Raw genomic sequence first — 19,251 nt, forward strand, 5'->3', positions numbered from 1 at the left:
AACAACGTCCTACTTACTCCCCACGGTTTCTCGTCTCACTCAACTTGTTACATGCTTCCTTCTCGCATGTGGTAGTTATGAAAACATGTTTTCCCGTTCTACCATCATGTCCCCAGGGCGGGTTTATTGGGCCCCGTGTTACGTAAAGGCTGACATGCGACAAAATGTCCCCGGCCCCTCAGCAAAGGCAGTGAACTCGTCGCTGCCTCTTGCAGACTGAGACACAGATGGGTTTTATTTTTCCTTTCCTGAGGCACAGGCTGAAAGCATGCTCCATCACACTCCTCCTTCGCCAAGCTCACAGGAGGAGAAACAGATCCATCGTGCACATTTTAGGAAGTTGTTGCCCTCTTGTATCATCAGTCGTTTTTGAATAATGTGCTCACTGAACAGGGCAGATGTTAGAGAGGCAGGGGGCTTATGAGGGTAAAATGTCATAAGTTATGTGCTGTTTTTCTGGTTAAGAGGGTGTGAAGAGGGGGTTGAAGTGAAAAGTTAATGAAGGAAATACTGCATCAGTTAATGTTCAAAATAAAATATATATATAAAAAGTTAATGATGAAGGTATAAAGTATAATAAAGGGCAGTAAACAGGCTATACATGAGCTGAGGTCAGACTGGTTATAATGAGGATAAACTCACCCGAGGGTAGAGGACCGGGTTGAACTTCAGCCCCGTGGCATCGTCACACAGAAGCTGAAAGAAGAAAGAGACGAATATATTTGACTGATATCATGTGAGAGAAATCTCATTACAGTATAGTAAGGAAAGTATACTGGAGCTGCAATAATTAATCGATTAGTTGTCAACTACTTTAATTAATCGCCAACTATTTTTGATAATTGGTTTGAGTAATATTTTTTAAAGAAAAACAGTCTAAAATCTCTGATTCCAGCTTCTTAAATGTGAATATTTTCTGGTTTCTTTACTCCTCTATGACAATAAACTGAATATCTTTGAGTTGTGGACAAAACAAGACATTTGAGGACGTTATCTTGGGCTTTGGAAAAAACACATTTTTCACCATTTTCTGTAATTTTATAGACCGAACAACTAATCGATTAATCGAGAAAATAATCGACTGTTTAATCGACAATGAAAATGATCAGTAGTTGCAGCCTCAAAGTATACCACCGTAAAATATAAAAAGGAAAGATTATCTTATGCTATTGAGCTTATGCAAAAAGCTTAATTACATAGTTTATAGAATATACATATATAAACTTATAAAAATATTGCTTGACATCTAAAAATCATAATTATTTGTAAAAATCACCAAGAGCAAAATGGGACTCGTGGATGATAGTTACTGCTGGAAGAGTAAAGATGAAGAAAACAGGTACTTTTCTTTTATTTAATGTGGGAAAGTTTTTCTGTGTCTCTTTTGGAAATGAGTAATCAAAAGTATTCTGGTTGAGTTGTTGGTTAAACCGTCACAATCTTCCCAGCTGTGTGTTTTAGGAGACGGGTCTCTCCTACCAACACCGGGTATATTCAAACAAGAATTTGGATATACTGGCACCTCAAGGACTGATCTCTGTCTTTGAACGTCATTGCTTCTTTTTACCAGCCACGACAGCGACGCTGGTATTGTTTTCACCTTGTGAGTCTGTGTGTGTGAGTCATCATGGCATAATGTGGTCCTGGAGACACCTTCTGTAGCGGGAACTACCACAAGAGGTTTTTTGTACTTCGCCAGGTCTAATTGCGAGAATTAACAATTACCGAGGGAAGCTTTATGGCGTTTGGTTTCATTTGTTTCAGAACTATAAAAAAAGAAATTGAACAGGAAGTGAATATTCCTACTGTTTTATTGTGACATTTTTCTTACTTTATTGGTTTGTTTTATTTTATTTGTATTATCGTCTTGTATGTTAATATTTGGTTTATTTCTTTTTTTCATCGATTTACTGTAATGTTTTGTCTTGTGTTGCATTATGTGTTGGAAAAGTTAATTAGAAAAAAAACAAACATCTAGTGCTGTTATTATGAGATCAATAAGCTGCTGAAAAGACGTCCTTCACCCTCAAGCTCCCTCTTTAAGTTAAGAGTCAGCCAGCCTCCACGTATCAAATCAGCCATTTCAGCTGCATTATGTTCAGATGTTGCTCTGTATACATGGAGAGGATAGAAGGAAATGCCTATATTTTTTAAACTTTAAAGCTGTATCTTACCTTGGCAATCTGCGGTACACTGGGCAGCTGGTTGATTCCTGCTAAAGAGATCCTGTCATGGACTGTTTTGATCCTCGACCTGAAACAGAACAAGAAGAGGAGCTCCGCTGGTCAGATTGTTCACAGATTTGTTCCATCAAAGAGAGTTTTTAACTTCTGTTACGCCTAGTTTATATGCAATTAGGTGATATTAGTCAAAAGCTTTGATAATGATGAGTTTAGTCTCAACAGAGAAAAAAGAAGCAGCTAGGCTGATTGATACACAATGTGTTGATACTGGCGATATTATTGGTATTATCACTGTCAGCTGTCGGAGAGGAGATTAGCCATCACCTGGCTACGGTCACCTCTGCGGGCGGCGCCCACAATGTCTAATCGACAACATAGCATCATTTCATTGTTTTTCTGTTGATGAAAATGTCACCAACTGTGATAATGACAGGAAAGCTGTCCGCTACAACACCGCAAATCTGTTCAGAGATACATGTAATCATGACAAAGAGCTGCAACAAAAGAGAAAGGAGGAGTGAGGCAGTGTCCAGGTAGGCCTGCTTCATTATTATTTTCAGATATCAGTGTCACTCTGTCCGTTGGTTAGTTAGATGGTTCGTCCACCACTTTGGTCCAGACTGAAATTTCTCATCAATTATTGGATTGTCATGAAATTTGGTTATTATTATGATTGTTTTACTTGTTTTAATACCATCTTAAATACTTACAAGAAGAAGTACAAATCCTACACACTGTACCTTTAAGTTTTATCCACTAAATGTACATGTATCAAAAGTAAAAGTACTCGTTATGAAATGTCGTGGATTAGAAGTATAAATTTGTAATTAATTGTAAGATAATAAAATGCAAGTCCCAACAATATTCACCAAAAAATAAAGAGTCCAGAGTCCACTTTTTGGGCAATTAGCAATAAACAGCAAAAAAATAGAAATGAAGTTTGTTCGGTTCAGTTTTTCCCCCACGAGTAAATCCTGTACTCAGACAAATCAATAAAGTAATCTCTCAAAAAGTAAATAAACCCAACATCTGTGACGCTGTCGGAGTTACCTCCGGTACCGGGTAGTTGACCGTCTTCGTGCACATACTTTTTAAATAATATACTTCTTAATCTTTGGGTTTGGAGGGAAGGTATCAAGTATTTTCCAGTCAAAAGGCTCAAGTCCAAGTTAAGTCACGAGTCATTGGTGTTTAAGTCGTGTTGCAAGTCCTTTTTTAGTCTAAAGTCATCTGACTCAAGTCCAAGTCATGTGAGTCGAGCCCCACCTATGTTAGACATACTTTACAGTTTGGCACTTTGAAATGCATCAAAATAAGACACTGGTACTAACAGTTTCCCTCATTGTACCTGAGCATGATGCGTAGGAACTCCTGTCCTTCCGCCTCCTCGTGTTTCAGAGACATGATGAGGTGTCCTATGCTGCTGCCAGTGCAGTAATAGTTCATGTGTTCCTGGATGTGAGAGTGTAGAGAAGAGGTTGTGAGCGAGAGAGATTTTAGGTCAAACACAATAACTGTCTTCCTCTCCTAAATACATGCTGACATTAATACACTCACCTTGCCTAGGAAGTGTTTGCGGTAGGCGCGGGCTGTGCTGTTACACTCCAGGCGGTAGCTGTGCCCCCCGCCAGGGCTCATGCCCTCTCCTCCGTCCTCCTCCTCACAAAAACTGGACTCCGAGGAGGAGGGGGTCCCTGCTGGCGCCTCCACATCTTCAATCCAGTAACCCCCGAACTGTGGCAGGATCACCTGGGGGTATGGACCACCTTTATCCAGGACCTTGGACGAGAGGGCAGGAGGGAGGCAGTGAGGGAGATAAAAGCAAAAACATGATCAGATATAATCGCTCCGGGGCATGCAAAGTTTTCCAGAATTAAAAAGAATGTAAAGTACCTCTACTTTAAATGTGTTATCTATTGTCGGAAACACTCCTGACTAGTGGTTACACATGAGAGGGGTGTAAATGTGTGTTATGAGTGTGTTATGTGAGTGAGGAATGACTCACATCTTCTATCCGTGGGTAGGGGATATAGTCATCCTGTCAAATAGAGGACAAACACACACACTGTTAACGGGAGTCATTTTAACATAAGTGAACTTCACTGACTTTCACTTTCACAGTTGCGAGCACACACAGTCACAAACACAGGAACAGAAAGGCAACACAATGGACTCTTAGGTGATGATGATGATGCAACAGCCTGAAATGCACAGTCATCAGCAAACATCGATGAGGGCGTGTCACCCCTTGATGATGTCAGAGCTGTGAATCAGTAGCCCCCGGGGTTAAGAGCTGTTATGAGCCTGTAGTCGTTTGTGCAGTCTGCTAGCGTATCAAGGCTCCGGTGTGTGACCTCTAAATACTGCTGAGGCCCGTCTGCACCGCTGAGGGCGCAGCGCTACGGACAGCCAGTCATTTATATTCCGCAGCAGCAGGAGTCAGGATACTGGCAGTCCAGAGAGGATCAATTGACAGTTGGAGTTCATTCAACTTATAATCAATCAGATCAGGAGGCTATTGATTTGGCACTTTAAAAGCCCTGAGAAAAATTTAAAAAGCGTTCACAGAGGGGGGGGGGTTCAGATGAGACAAGAACAACCACAGAGCAAATCAGGAGGCACGAAAAATACATGCAGAGACATATTAACACAAACACGGATACGTGTGTGTCTGGTCACACCTTCCATCTTTTGGGCTCTTCAGCTTTAGGGACCTGATTAGTGTCCGTACGCAGCATGAGGACGGAAAAGCACAAGGGTCAAAAAGCAAGTTTCGTTTATATTTGTGCATTTAAAAACTGTCCCGGAAACATGGCACTCTCACTCTCAGACCTGCCTCTGTTGCCAGATGACAACTGAGTGAGTCATACATGCTGATTCACTTTTCTGCACACACACGCACACACACACACACACACACACACACACACACACACACACACACACACACACATACAGGTAATACAGACGCTGAGTCATCATATCTCTCTCACCAGCTTCCAGACATGCTAAATTTTCCTTTCCTCAATTGTTATTACCTTTTTGTGTGACACGGCAGCACTGAGGCTGCAATGTTTTGTATATACATGCAGATATGAAAAGCCAATCTGGCAGACACGGAGCAAATTGGCCAATTATGATACAGGCCCAGTGGAACAGCTTGTCTACATGACTGAGCATAGAAGTGAGGAAATGGGATTCAGAGAGCTGAACGTACACACCACTAGCATCACTTCTAATGCCAACAATCATACCAAGAATTCATTTGAACAGCACAAGTACTGTACAGACACACTCACACTTCTCAGTCTGGTCTGTAGTGGTGTGTGTCTGTCTGAGTGCATATTGATGGAGCAGCTGTTACAGTCACGGGGGAGTCATTGTCAACAATATGAGACTGATCACAAAGGCGCTCTGAAGAGGCTTTAATTTTCAGTCATAGACGGAGAGACAAAGATGAAGAGAGAGACAGAAGAAGGAAGACAGAGGTGACGTTAGAAGAGGAAGAAGAAAGGAAAGGAGAAACAAAGAGATGGGGATCATAAAGGTGACCTTCATCAGCACCATCTAGATTACAGCACTGAAGCACACTTTGAACACTGAGCTCCATATGTCGAGGTGGCGGCGCTCAAGAGAGCAGGTCGATGCAAGCTGAGGGTCAGAAAAGATGGATGAGGTGCATAGTTTCTGTGTGTCTGAGACTCTTTGATCATCAGGCTGCATTGACTGAATGTCATCAACCAGTCACGCTTTCCAAATAACTCTACTGATGTCTTCTTGTCCTTATGTATCTCCCCGAGCAGCATATTTGAAAATTACAGTATAAGGCTGGCTTTATTATAGATTTTTGTCAACAAATCACATAAAAAGACCAAGAATATGATTACCAACGTCCCTACCCTGTCTGTGACACTCAAACCTATTCATTCATATGTAATCTTACATAATGTAAATCTTTAAAAAAGGGTCTTGAAAGTTTTATTTTAAAAATAGAAATGTCCTAACAGCTGAGCAATTTAATTTGGGAACTATTTTCAGCAGTGGATTATTATAAATTTGGTGCTCTGGTGAGTATTCACCGCAGCAGGACGTTGTATGCAGGACTCAAAATAAACTACATGTTACCTACTGTAGTGCAGTGAAGGTCATTGGCAAAGAGGAATAAACTTTATCAGGCAGACTACACCAGCAATGTTTGTTATTAGGATCAAAGTTTAATGTGCTGTGTTCATGGATTGCCACATCCAATGCGACTGTTAACAGACCATTATATGTGCATTATACGCTATAAGCATCATAGATGTCGCATTAGGGGCCTACTACGCCTATTACGTTTTAAAAGTGAAAGCGAAACTTAGAAAGCAACGTGTTCTAACATGTTGTAAAACTGCATGAAACATTCTTTAGGTTTAGGCAACAAAACAACTCAGTTAAGTTTAAGGAAAAACATCATGTTTTGGCTTAAAAGAACTACGTTTGAAAAGTGAAACTTAATGCTTGTGAACACAAAGACAACTACACGTTGTTGGTTTCACAATGGATGCAGACCCCGACCTCCTGGGTGAAAGCCCTGTGTGTTGTGATTCATCCGTCGCCTCCAACCTCCAACCCATATGGAGTTTCAGCGCCTGACTTCTGCTTCTGCTCCTGTCGTAATTACTACAGTCACTAGAGGTCATTGTCATCTTCTTTTATTCCTTCTTTCGGTGATTGCCCATGTGAATAGAAGATAAAACTATTAATGGGTGTAGAAGGGCCCTACTGACCCACATCTATGAGGCTTATAACCACTGATATTGCACATTTAATGGCCTGATAACAGTATAATTGGCTGGCATAAAACTCATTCCTTTCAGTGACTGGTCATATACTTAAAAGTAAGGGTCATTGTCAACGTATTAACATTTCCAGTGACTAGACCTGGTACGACTGTCCAACTCACAAATTTTGGAGATCTCATCACGAACCATAAACCCTTATTCCCCCTCAAAGAACCAACAAAAATAACTTCTACTTCTACTTTGTATCTTCATTTGGCCATTTTTTCCCTCTTTCTTTTTCTGTGACTTTCAATTCTCCTCACACCTTCTTCCTCCTCCTCCTCCTCCTCCTCCTCCTCTCCCTTTTTATATCCCAAGGTGTCTTCAGACTACTCAAAGCCTGTGCCCTTAGGGGCCCGAGGGGGGGCACAAAGAAGTGTCATACAGAGAGAGAAAGAAAAACAAAATCAATGAATTGAATGAATTCCATACAGAGAAGGAGAAAATAGTTATGCCAGTCCAGATCTTTCCAGTGCTATTCTTCTCTGCCCCCAGCATGTGCATTATCCAATCTGAGCAACAGACTGAACCCAGCGGGCTGACCTACACTGATGCAAACATCAATGTCTGTCTCATCCTTGTATATGTTAAATCTGGCAGTGGTCCGAGAAAAAGAGAGAGTACAGAAGACTATTTCACAGTATGTTCCATGTTTTACTCGGTGTAAAAATCTCTCCAGCACAAACATGCTGCTACACGCATCATATGCAACCTTTCTGCACAGAGGTACGTCAAAGAGAGGGATAGAGGAAGGAAGGAAGAAATAGAGGTGGTGAAATAAGAAACACATGCAACGAAAGAAACTTGAAAGGAAAGAATTAATGAGAGTTTCATACCTGCATCCTTTCCAGCATATCGAAGAACTCTGCGGACTGAAACAGACAAGAGGAAGATTAGAAAACATGTAAAACAGCATGCTAAACTTTGACTTTGGTTGTTGACAGCAGCAGATCTCTCTGGCCAGCTCACTGTGTTCTACTCTGCTCCACGGTATAAACTTAGCTGTGTCAAGAGGGCAGGGCAGGGGAGACACTTCCAGCTTCCCACACCCACATGCACACACGCTGATAAGCAACCACTTCCTCAAACACATGCGTCCTCGAGTGCATTCACATGTCTCTGTCCCCGGGGCGTCCACATAAACAAGCTGTGAGGTTGATAATGGTCCACATGTTTTGTGTCTTTGTGCTCCGATTTCGGCACCTGTTCAATGTGTGAACACAATGTGTGCAGGGTGGCTGTAAAAGTGTGTGTGTGCGCACCAGGGTTATTATAGTAAACTAAAAACTAAAATGAAAAACTTGTAAACTGAAACTAAATAAAAATTATATTCTTTAAGAAAAACTAAACTGAAACTATATATCCTGGTCAAAATAAACTAATAAAATATAATAATAAATATGAATATATAATATAAATAATAATAAAATAAGAATGAACATAAATTCAAACCAGTTTAGTTTTTTAACTACAATATATCACTGCTGAAAAAAGGAGACAGCATGAATTTCCGTCAACTCTCGTGACATTGAACCACAGAAATGGAACGGACTTGACCTTCCAGGAGATGCTGCTATGCCATTATTGCTTCACATCGGACAGTAAAGTAGCATGAAGATTAAACATTAAAGGTCCTGACACACCAAGCCGACAGTCAGACAGTTTGGAGTCGTTGGTGAGCGTCTGTCGGACTAGTTTTTGCAGCATGTCCCACATTGTCAACTCTAGTCTGCCCCGTGTCAAGTGATTTTTCAGTTGATTCAGCATGTTGAATCGACGGCGGAGCTCACCGGTGAGAGAAATCACTCTGATTTACTGTTCAGCTTAGGTGAATCAGTGCACAAGAAGAGAAATGGAAGTGAGGAAACCAAGCAAACAAGTAAAGTAAAGAGGGCTAACAAAGAGTCAAAAAACATTCCTGGAAAATAATCTACAACAGCAGTGCTGTGCTTCCACCTTAAATAGCTACCACACACTACACTGCTGTTGAATCGTGATGTAACCATAGACTGTATATAAGAAGTGGAAGTATACACCGTGTCGTTACCCATTAGTTTGTGGACTGCTGTTTTGAAGCCTCGAGTTTGGCATTTTGTTTGTCGCCATCTTGTTTTTTTTTGCAACCAGAAGTGACACAAGAGGGTGGAGCTAAGTACAACCGAACGCTGAGTAAGACATTTTTAGGCGACCAAAAAGGTTATAATTAACTTTCATGAACTGAAAACACACTGTGAAAGGGTTAAAGTTGTAGGACGAAAACACGGACGACACCCAGACCGGACAACGCCGTAGTAGCGACCTGTCAATCACAAGGTAGCCACGCCCTAAAGCATACCCTGCTTTATGGTCTATTTGACTCTAAATGGGACCATCATTTACTAAATGAACATCATGCTGTATTGAAGAAGACTTGAAAGTAGCGATTGAGACCATAAACTCATGTTTACAATGTTTACTGAGGTAATAAATCAAGTGAGAAGTAGGCTCATTTCCTCATAGACTTCTATACAATCAGACTTCTTTTTGCAACCAGAGGAGTCGCCCCCTGCTGGCTATTAGAAAGAATGCAAGTTAAAAGTACTTCAGCATTGGCTTCACTTCTCAGACCTGGAGGTCGCCCACTGAATGTAACCAATGAATAAAAATAAAAGGAGCCACTTTCATTGATAAAAATGTAAACTATAACCTACTTCAAATGACTTTGACAGCCAATACCACACACTAACACACACTATCACGCTTATAAATGCACCAGTCTGGATGCTGCACACCTTGTAGCGTCATAAAATACAACACAAGAGGAACTAGGAAATAAATGCCTTACCAATAAACTGTAGTTCCTCAACCAGGAATGTCTGGAAAAGTGTTTTACGGCTGTTTGAATGACTGTATTCTAGCGGTAAAAACTGTTAATGACTACATTTTGACAGCACTAATGTAATAAATACTAAAGTTATTCCCTACACTGCTTACCTGCACTTATCATTACAACTCCCACTGCAGACAGAAACACACTCACACACACACACACACACACACACACACACACAGAGAGCTTATCAAGCAGTTAATATTAACCAGTTAAAGGTGTAAGTGCTGTGAGCTGGACCTGCAGAGTCAACACCAGAAAGCCACAACAACAAAAAGCACAGCTGTCTATATCTGTTAGATAGCAACTTTGGCAGTCGGCGTGCACTCTCAGCAAACTGCACGTGTTATCGTGAGGTGTGTGTGTCTGTGTGTGTGTGGTGTAATGGTTACTGGGATCATACGAGGGCGACGAGAGGAAGGAATTAGCTCTTGCAGCCTTCTTTTCTTTGAATCTAACGAGGTGTGAGCGGCACGTCCTCACACACTGTTGACCACGGCAGTTTAAAAGACGCACTGATGCAGCGTGTCCTGGCACTATTTCAGAGGGATCCTGTAGCGCTGACAGTGTGTTCAATCATCATCTACATCCCCTGCAGTGGCCAGACAAGAGGACAAGGACAAGAGACACCTATCTGTCACTCCAAAACAGGATGTCTGTATTTTCTGTCCTTGCACTTTTATCCAAGTGTCTCACTATGCTAATTTGTCCTCTCTCCTCTCCTAACGCTCTATTATCTTCTCTTTTCTGTCTGTGTTTCTCCACCTTTCCTCTCTTTCTCCTTACTTCCTTTGTGTCTCTCTCTTTCTAGCCCAGCAACAACATCTGCATCTCTCATCTCCCATGGCAACCCGCTGAGGCTATCACAGACTACAGGCAGATTAGATCGGCTGGCTGACTGACTGACAGGCTCGTCGGCCGCTAGAATTCACACATATTCATGTAAAGTCATGGACACAATCATCCGCACATTGACAGCAATCATGATAAGTCACAGACAGGGACAGTGACCTCCATGTCTCATCATGTTATCTTCAGGATTAAAGGAGTATTACAGAATTTAACTTGACCAAAAACATGAATTGGAAGCTTTGGGAAAGGAATTAAATGTGAATTAGATGAATTTGCCAGGTGGTGATTCTACTATGAGCTTCTTTCTGTTATTAATTCAGATTTCTTTTCAACTCTCTTTTTATAGAGTGCTGCAGGGATGACGTATTTTTGCAGGTCAACCAGGAAGTTAGCATCACCCTGGTTGGGATTTTTCCATTGGGTTTTGGATTATTGCAGGAAATAAACTATGTGGTAAACAAATGTTTATGATACTTATACGTTTTGTTCGGCAAGATAATCTCCACAAATAAGTCGTTTATATCTACAAAGGGAGCGGGTCCTCTCTCCACGGAGTCCGCCATGTTGCACTGCCATGTTTCCATGTGCTCTCTCTCTCTTGCTTCACCACTCACTTCCCATGTACACACACACTCTAAGCACTGTCTCTGCTCCAACTGGCTCCAGAGAGGGCCATTAGCGTTTTTCACATAGGCCACCGTAGCTCTCCAACATGCTTGGCACACTGGAGAGGCTTCAGTTTGTTGCAATCTCCTCACCGCACCTCTAGATTCCGCCTAGATATCTAACCAAAAATCCATTCAAAAAAGTCATCAACTTCAACCACGAGGGAAACAGAAGTGCAAAAATTCAGCCACTTGCTGTTTGAGTGCAGTTCATTTCTGTTTGAGACAGCCTTGTTCAAAATATGTGCACCTCAGCCAAAGTTAGCTTTATAATAGCATGACCCGACGCTACATCCACAGTCTCTTCTGCCCACAACACAACTCCTTCTCTGGGTCACAAAGGTGATGGGTGGATGAAGGGATGAGCCTGAGCTGGCAGCTCTGGCCTCTACAGCTATCAGATGTACAGTAAAGACACAAACACCCTTGTAGCATCTTTATAGCACAGCTCTGTCGGATACCTGCAACACTGGCTGACATCTGTATTTGATACATCAGTCAATACTGTCTTGGCTCGGTCCCTGGGTTATGAAATATTGTTGTGAAATACTTCACATGTGGGAGGTAACTCTGCTATAAATACAACATGAAAATCTAGAAGTTTGATGCGGTTGTTCCTCCGCCAGCTTGTTCAAACTAAGCACATTACTATTGAGTTTACTAGACAGTAGCACTGATATTGTATTCACAATCAGCATGCTGCTGCTGAGCAGTGAAGTAATGAATGGAAGACAACAAGTTGCTAGAATTGATAAGCAGGTAAACTTCCACACTACACTAACAGACTGTTGTTTTAAGTCAAAATGCAGACTTACCTTAACAATAGCTGCTGAATAATCTGAGCCCTCTGATGTCTCTGCCTTCCTCTTATTCTCACCTCACTTCTACATTTAGAGAGTTATTTCCTTCTTGCTCGCTTTTAATGTGTATTTGGCCTTTAAACGCCTCAAGCTTAAACAGGAAAGTCAAGTCACGCACCAAACTAAGTCTTGTGTGAAAACAGAACAGGTTTTTCCAGTGAGAATGTGTCGACACAAAATACACACACACACACACACGCACACGCACACACACACACACACAAACACATACACTACATTATGTGTAATTAAAGTGTAATTGCCGACAATTATGAGGACTTTCCTTGAACTAATTTATTCGCTAACGCTGTTTGCTCACCACTATTACCTGAGCCTAAACACCTGTCTGAAAAACCCTCTTAAAGAGGAAAGACAAAAATGTCCTCACAAAGAACATGTAGTTGCAGAGCATAGTAGCTCCAGTACTGAGCTGCATTATGTGTGGCCTCATCTTTATGGCCCCTGTATTAGAAGCAGCAAAGCCAATAACTACAGTGCGTAGCAACGACATGTAGTCTGTGCAATCTGATTTATGAGTAGTGCATTATCCAGCCCATAAAATGGACAACAGAAGATTAAATAGCCTGAGATTCGGACACTTTTTGGGACATATTTTGCCTTTCTTTTAGGAGGCTAAAAAAGGTTTTGCTGCCGGCCCCTTCCACAGCAGTGCATTGCTTTGCTTCCATGTGGTAACTCCTGTCTGCTTCTCCAAACTGGCGGCGTGCCGACCGTCATCTACTGTAGGTAATACACTGACTATGGATAAGTACCTCTTCCAATCCCACTTCAAAACACCCGAACTTTCCCTTTAACATGTGCTTACCAATCTGAGAAGCAGGAAGGATGTTTTTAAAGAAACCCAATGTAGTGTATCACTTAAATGTTTACTGCACATCATCATCTGTGGTTTGTTAGTCTCCACAGTGCTGTGTCAATGCTATAAAAAAAGTCTGGCTCCATATTTAATTATTCTGGTATAGGGGAAAAACGCTCTGGCTTGTTTGTATGTCTTTAAACAAATCATAATTGTCTTGGGCGGCGCTAAACCCGGGACGCAGTTACAGTGTCCTCGTAAAATAGATAGGTAAATAGATAATAAATAAGTGGCCAATGGCAGGCTTACGTATATCCAAAGTCTTTATCCGGTGAGTCAGACTAGTGGTTTGTTCAACGAAATTTTCCTCTAATACACAAAGCAACACATAGTTGTAAAGGCTCTTGATGGATTTGATGTGGACTGTGATTACAGGAAATTATAAGCTTCTGACTTCTTTACCAGTGTGACATTGATGATGAATATCTGACCATTAGAGTTTTGCTGTGTGCTAGAGTGGTCTAATGATTAGACCACTCTAGCACACAGCAAAACTGTGGGTTGCCGATTGATAATTACCAGAAATCTGCCACACATTGAGAGGGAAATTGAGGTCTTACAATTATATTTCTCTCATATATTTCCTTTCCTATATGATGGTGTTTTTTTCCTGTCTTGGCTTAACCATATTTTCAATCAGTCTTCCTCACCGTGAGCAAACTTTCTGTTCCTCTCCTCCTGTCTGTGCTATCTCTCTCTATGTTAGCAGATTCAATAATGATGGCTTAGTTCAAGGTGACATGCTGCAGAAAGTGTCTCCCTCTTGCAGGAGCCATCATCTATTTCCTGTATATCACCCTGCTAATCTGCCTCAGTGCAAAATGTACCCTCTCTTTTATCATGCTGGAAGAAAAATGAAAAACAAGTGCTGTGGAACAAGTGCAATGCAGTGTGAGTAATGAATGTCTGAAAACATCAACACCTTACAATCTTATATAAATACAATTTTCTCTGTATGTGTAGGACTATAATATGTCACTACATGAATCAGTGTGACAACACCTGAGAAAGATGATCCTCTACCGTCGGATGGATTTAATTTGTATTCACATTCAGTTTGGTTTTGCTCTGATATTTTTTTCAATTTGCCGAGTCACTGCTTTGGCTAAATTTTCCTTTGATGACACCGTTTGATTGAACTTAAGTTGTGGTCAGAATATCAACTGAGAATAAAGCTTCAACATTTTCCTACTGAAGTTGGTCATAAACAAATCTACACCACAGGATTATTCAACTAGAATTCCTGTTTCATAACACAACCTTTTATTGGCATTAGGAAACCCAATCCAAAGACTAAAGAGTCATACCGAAACTGCTAATAAAAGTAGTCTTATGAGGGGAAATGAGATCATGATCAGGCTCTTATTCACCACGCCTGCAGAAGCAACTCAATAATTATCAACGTATATATCAAGCAGCTATTGAAAATCATATATTATATCACCCATGGAGCATTTACTGCAAAACTGGGTTCAATTTGCAAAATGATGCCACTCTCTCTGAGAGCAATATTTGAAATAAATGATGAGGAATCATACTTGAACATAGGCGGCCCTAACTTGACGACCTTGAGATTATATGCTACACAAAATAGCACAAACCCCAAATAATTTTCATCATATTATAATGCAAGTTGCATTTTTTCATACAGTAAGTAGAGGGCAGACAAGAAAATAATGCCTGGGATTATTTAAAAAAAAAGATAAATGTTGCAACATTAGTCATGTTTCCATTCACATATTTTTATTTGCATTTTGGAAGTATCGCATTAGAAAAGCTGTATGGAAACGGCAAAATTCGATAAAACATCTTCAATTGCGAAAAAAAAGTTTGCTTGAGGTAGTTTTCGCCTTTATCGTAAAAGAGTTGATGCGCTAAATGTGTTATGGAAACAAATAAATTCTGACAAAGCGAACATTTAATTCACATGACCGATTTGACACAGCCTTTTCCACTGTCGGCGAATTCTCAGATATTCTCATAACGTGCGAATGCTTGTCTTCGTCGTTGGACAACATGAAACATGGCCAATAAAAGCTGGTATGAAAGAACAATTAAAAATTGCCCAATTGAAACAAATTCCTGAAAACGTCTTTCCATTTTTTCTCTCGTAGATGGTTAGATGGCCAAGCCGACTTACTTTGTTTCCGGTTCACAACCTCTCCTTCTTCTAAGATCTGTTTACTGCCGGATCACAGCCATGTGTAGCCTATACCGCCAACTTCTGACCAAACTACACTGTTGCCGAGTTTATTTGCTCCAAACCAGTTAATGTAAATAATTTGCATTTCTTTTTTTGCAACATTTCAAAGTTCGCTTAAAATTCGCTTGACAATTGAATGGAAACACGGCTAATGTGACAAAACAACATCATCACATGTAAAAAGCTTCCTTTGCTTTAAATCAATGTGTCATGTTGTTAACTTTAAGTTGTTGTGACACTGCAGTTTGTCACTGTCTCTCAACCGCTTTGCTTACTAAAATGATTTCTCAATTAGGATAATTACAATCAATAGATTTTCTAACAGGCCTAGAGGGCATGAAAAACTCTGTAAATCAATATCCATCTAAAAATATGTGTGTGTACACGTGTATGTCCCACCATATGTGTGCTGGCGTGTGTTTCCTACCTTCATGCTGGGCGGTGCAGTGCGGGGCGGCGAGGGCGGACATTCTCCCAGAGGGACGTTGGAAATGTTCAGCAGCTCCTGTTTCCTGGAGAGAAGAGGACAAAATGAAGAGTAAGCAAGATTGATTGATGTTCATGACCACCGAAATGTTCCAAATTTTTTACAAAAGGTCACCGGGCCTCATTTGCGTACACAATGCACTTTCACAGTAATTTGATTAGGCTGATGCACTGCCCTTCCATTATTTAAGTGTGTGGCTAAAGGACATCTTAGACCACTATTCCCCCTCTGATTACCCCTCAACTTATTCATGGCTTGCTGTGCTCTCGCCATTAGCTTAACTGCAAAGGACGTCTCATTTTCAAGACGTTCATTCCCCCTTGTGTGCGTCACATATCTTCATTTTGAGTAACTTAGGAGCAAATGAAGGAATCTTTGAGGGAAATTGAAGAATAACACCATAATGTATAATCAAAAATCCCACTATAGAAACTAAAACAATAAATTCATCCTGCTTACAAGTCTGGTCTGTGGAAAACCCAATTGTTTTCTTGTAACTCTTAAAAACACAGCAAGTACATTGCATAAAGAGAGAAACTTAAGAAGCTCATACATTATTGAGCCTAATTTAGCAAGATAAAGTAATGCTAACTCGACAGCTAAATGAATAGCTCACTGACTTACACGTACTATTTTGAGTGCATAAGTGCGTTCACACTGTGAAGTATGGCAAAATGCAATGCACTCAAAATACCCGGATATTGTACTCAAAACGGTCAAGTCGTTGAGTGTGGAACGCTGGACACTTTTCACACTCAATTGTCGGCATCTTGGCTACGTAGCGGAAGGGGCGGGACCACGACCACTATTCAAACATGTGAAAATGGCGGCAGATGATGCAGGGGCTTTTGCGGTGCTGAACAACGTACCTTATAGATGTCTATGGGCTACGTAGATAACAGAATAAAAAACAAGACAGTACGTAAACATACCGGTGCATTTTCAGCCAACAGGTGACGACGTTGGAAACGTAATTTCAACTTCGCTTTTGTTTTCTGTGTATTCTGGATCAACAAAGCAGGCAGATATTTTGGCGGGTAGTGGACAGGTAAAACCTGGAGGAGGCAGCAGTGCAACACAAAGGATGCCAGCTGCCGTAAAGCCCCGAAGAAGAAGAAGAAGATATTTTAGCGGGTAGCGAGCCGCGGTGAAATGTTGCGATCGTCATTTCCAGTAAGCGCGCCCCAGAGTATTCGATTTGAGACGACCCTACCCCGTTGAAATTCACGCACTATTCAAGTAAGTACACACAGTGCACTATATTGAAGTGGGCTTCTGGAAGTACGTGGCTTGGAACACACTGAACAGAGCCTGTTGGAGCTAGCTCGGTAGAGTAATGCTTACTCAACAGCTAAGTGAACGTCTCACTGGAGCTACTTGAAAAGAGCCATTTACTTACTAAACAGTACAGTTCTGTTTGAACTTTTATTGTAGCTATAATTGAAAGTTTCAAATTGAGCCAGAGAGCCTGTTGGAAATATGCAGTGAGGTATCAGATGGCCCTCTGCTGTTTTCATGTGCTCTCTGGAGTCCCAGGGGCTGTCAAGGAGACTTTAAGAGAAGTCCTCTGGGGGTCCTCGTCTCCTCTTTCATGCTTTTTCTCTGCAGCGTACCCAGAAGCATGAGTGCACATTAATGATCCCAGATGTGAGAAGTTGAGCTGTCACTGGGAGACAGCCAGGAGATTAGTTTAACCCCAGAAACCTGCCATTTACAGGTAAAATCCAGTGTTTTTTTTCACTAGAACAACTTCAGATGGGATACTTGTGGTGATGGACATGCTGAATATATGATCAAGATCAAGACAGTAAAGAGATAAAAGAACACAGATGTACTAAACCCTCTTTAACCCTGCTTTGGAGCTGCAGAAAGCACTTAAAACCACATTTCTCTCTGTCTCTACACCTACACACCTCCAGTAGAGCTTGATGGATATGAATAGATTGTCATAACCATATTATGTGAGAGTCTATTGCTGTGAAAACTTTTAATTTGCTATATCTGGTTAAATTCTTATTTTGATACGACAAACAGAGCCTATATTAGGTTTTACACATAGACCGTATGAAGTGGACGTAGTCACCATGATGTCACTCTTTGGTTTGTGGACTGCCGTTTTGAAGCATCGAGTTCACCATCTTGTTTTTTTTGCAACCAGATGTGACACGAGAGGGTGGAGCTAAGTACAACAAAACGCTGTATTTAAAAAAAAAAAAAACATTTTTAGGCGACTAAAATGGTACAGTTAACTTTCATGAACAGAAAATACACTGTGAAAGGGTTTAAGTTTTAAGATGAAAATACGGACAACTCCCAGACCGGATAACATCGTGGTAGCAACCTGTCAATCACGAGGTAGCCACGCCCTAAAACATACCCTGCTTTATGGTTTATTTGACTCTAAATGGGACCATAATTTACTAAATGGACATCATGCTGTATTGAAGAAGACTTAAAACTAGCGATTGAGACCATAAACTCATGTTTACAATGTTTACGGAGGTAATAAATCAAGTGAGAAGTAGGGACTTCTTTTTGCAACCAGAGGAGTCGCCCCCTGCTGGCTATTAGAAAGAATGCAAGTTTAAGGCACTTCAGCATTGGCTTCACTTTTCATAACTGGAAGTTGCTGCCTGGATGCAATATATATAGCCTGTATCTCATCTAATAATCATATTATTTGAGAGCCTTTTACCGTAAAACTTTTATCTTGATTAAATTCTTATTTTGATACCAACAAACGGAGCCTATATCAGGTTGCATATCAGGTAGCCTAAGTACTTTAGTTGCTACAATAGACGCACACATATCTGCTCTGAAGTTAAAACAAACGCCGTATTTCCATCAGTGAGGAAGGCTGTAACTGATCACAGATTTAGTGGATGGAAGGACACGACAAGAGATTTAATTTATGTCAAATTAAATTGACCCTTCTTTCCTTTCATTAGCTGGAACCATAATTGCTCATTCTCCTTTCTCTCATGTAGCAGTGTCAAGTGGTTGCGAGTAGCAAAAACACTCAATCCCACTCAATATAAAAATGTGAAATAGTGAACTTGAGGCAGCAACAGATTGTTGTTGTAGAGGAGAGCCATGAGAGATGGCAAAAAACTACTTCCTCCGTTGAATTTAATCAACAACGCTCTTTGGAGGTGACTGTCAATTTCTACCTGAGGCTCAAAGACACCCAAACAAAGCACACTTCACTTAGTCACTACAGACCTAACCCAAATTCCTGTTCAACCCTATTCATTCCACTGTACAGAGGAAAAGCCCGTACTGGCCAGCTCTTTCCACATTTTCAGCTTTCACACAATGCACCACTGTGTCCTCCTGTGTATGTAATGCTGCAGTATAGCTCAAAGTAGCCAAGGGTGGACCATGTTTGAATGAGCATCATAAGCCAAGACAGACAGGGAGAGTTTACGAAACTGA

At 40.9% G+C, this 19,251-nt stretch overlaps 1 protein-coding gene across 8 annotated transcripts in view; it reads right to left on the reverse strand.

The window, feature by feature from the left end:
* Positions 1 to 19,251, reverse strand: part of rap1gap2a (RAP1 GTPase activating protein 2a) — a 105,632-nt gene that overhangs the window by 10,439 nt on the left and 75,942 nt on the right. For 5 of the 8 annotated variants that reach the window (XM_074641435.1, XM_074641437.1, XM_074641434.1 and 2 more), the window contains 8 exons: positions 15,757 to 15,841; positions 7,840 to 7,875; positions 4,865 to 4,897; positions 4,189 to 4,221; positions 3,741 to 3,962; positions 3,532 to 3,635; positions 2,175 to 2,253; positions 643 to 696 (listed from right to left, as the gene is read on the reverse strand). In XM_074641435.1, coding sequence (XP_074497536.1) covers positions 643 to 696; positions 2,175 to 2,253; positions 3,532 to 3,635; positions 3,741 to 3,962; positions 4,189 to 4,221; positions 4,865 to 4,897; positions 7,840 to 7,875; positions 15,757 to 15,841 — 646 coding nt within the window. The remainder of the gene's footprint in view (positions 1 to 642; positions 697 to 2,174; positions 2,254 to 3,531; positions 3,636 to 3,740; positions 3,963 to 4,188; positions 4,222 to 4,864; positions 4,898 to 7,839; positions 7,876 to 15,756; positions 15,842 to 19,251) is intronic. The other 3 variants (XM_074641436.1, XM_074641439.1, XM_074641433.1) reach the window with 1 other exon arrangement.

The sequence above is a fragment of the Sebastes fasciatus genome, chromosome 7, assembly GCF_043250625.1.
Source record: "Sebastes fasciatus isolate fSebFas1 chromosome 7, fSebFas1.pri, whole genome shotgun sequence".
Classification (NCBI taxonomy): Eukaryota; Metazoa; Chordata; class Actinopteri; order Perciformes; family Sebastidae; genus Sebastes; species Sebastes fasciatus.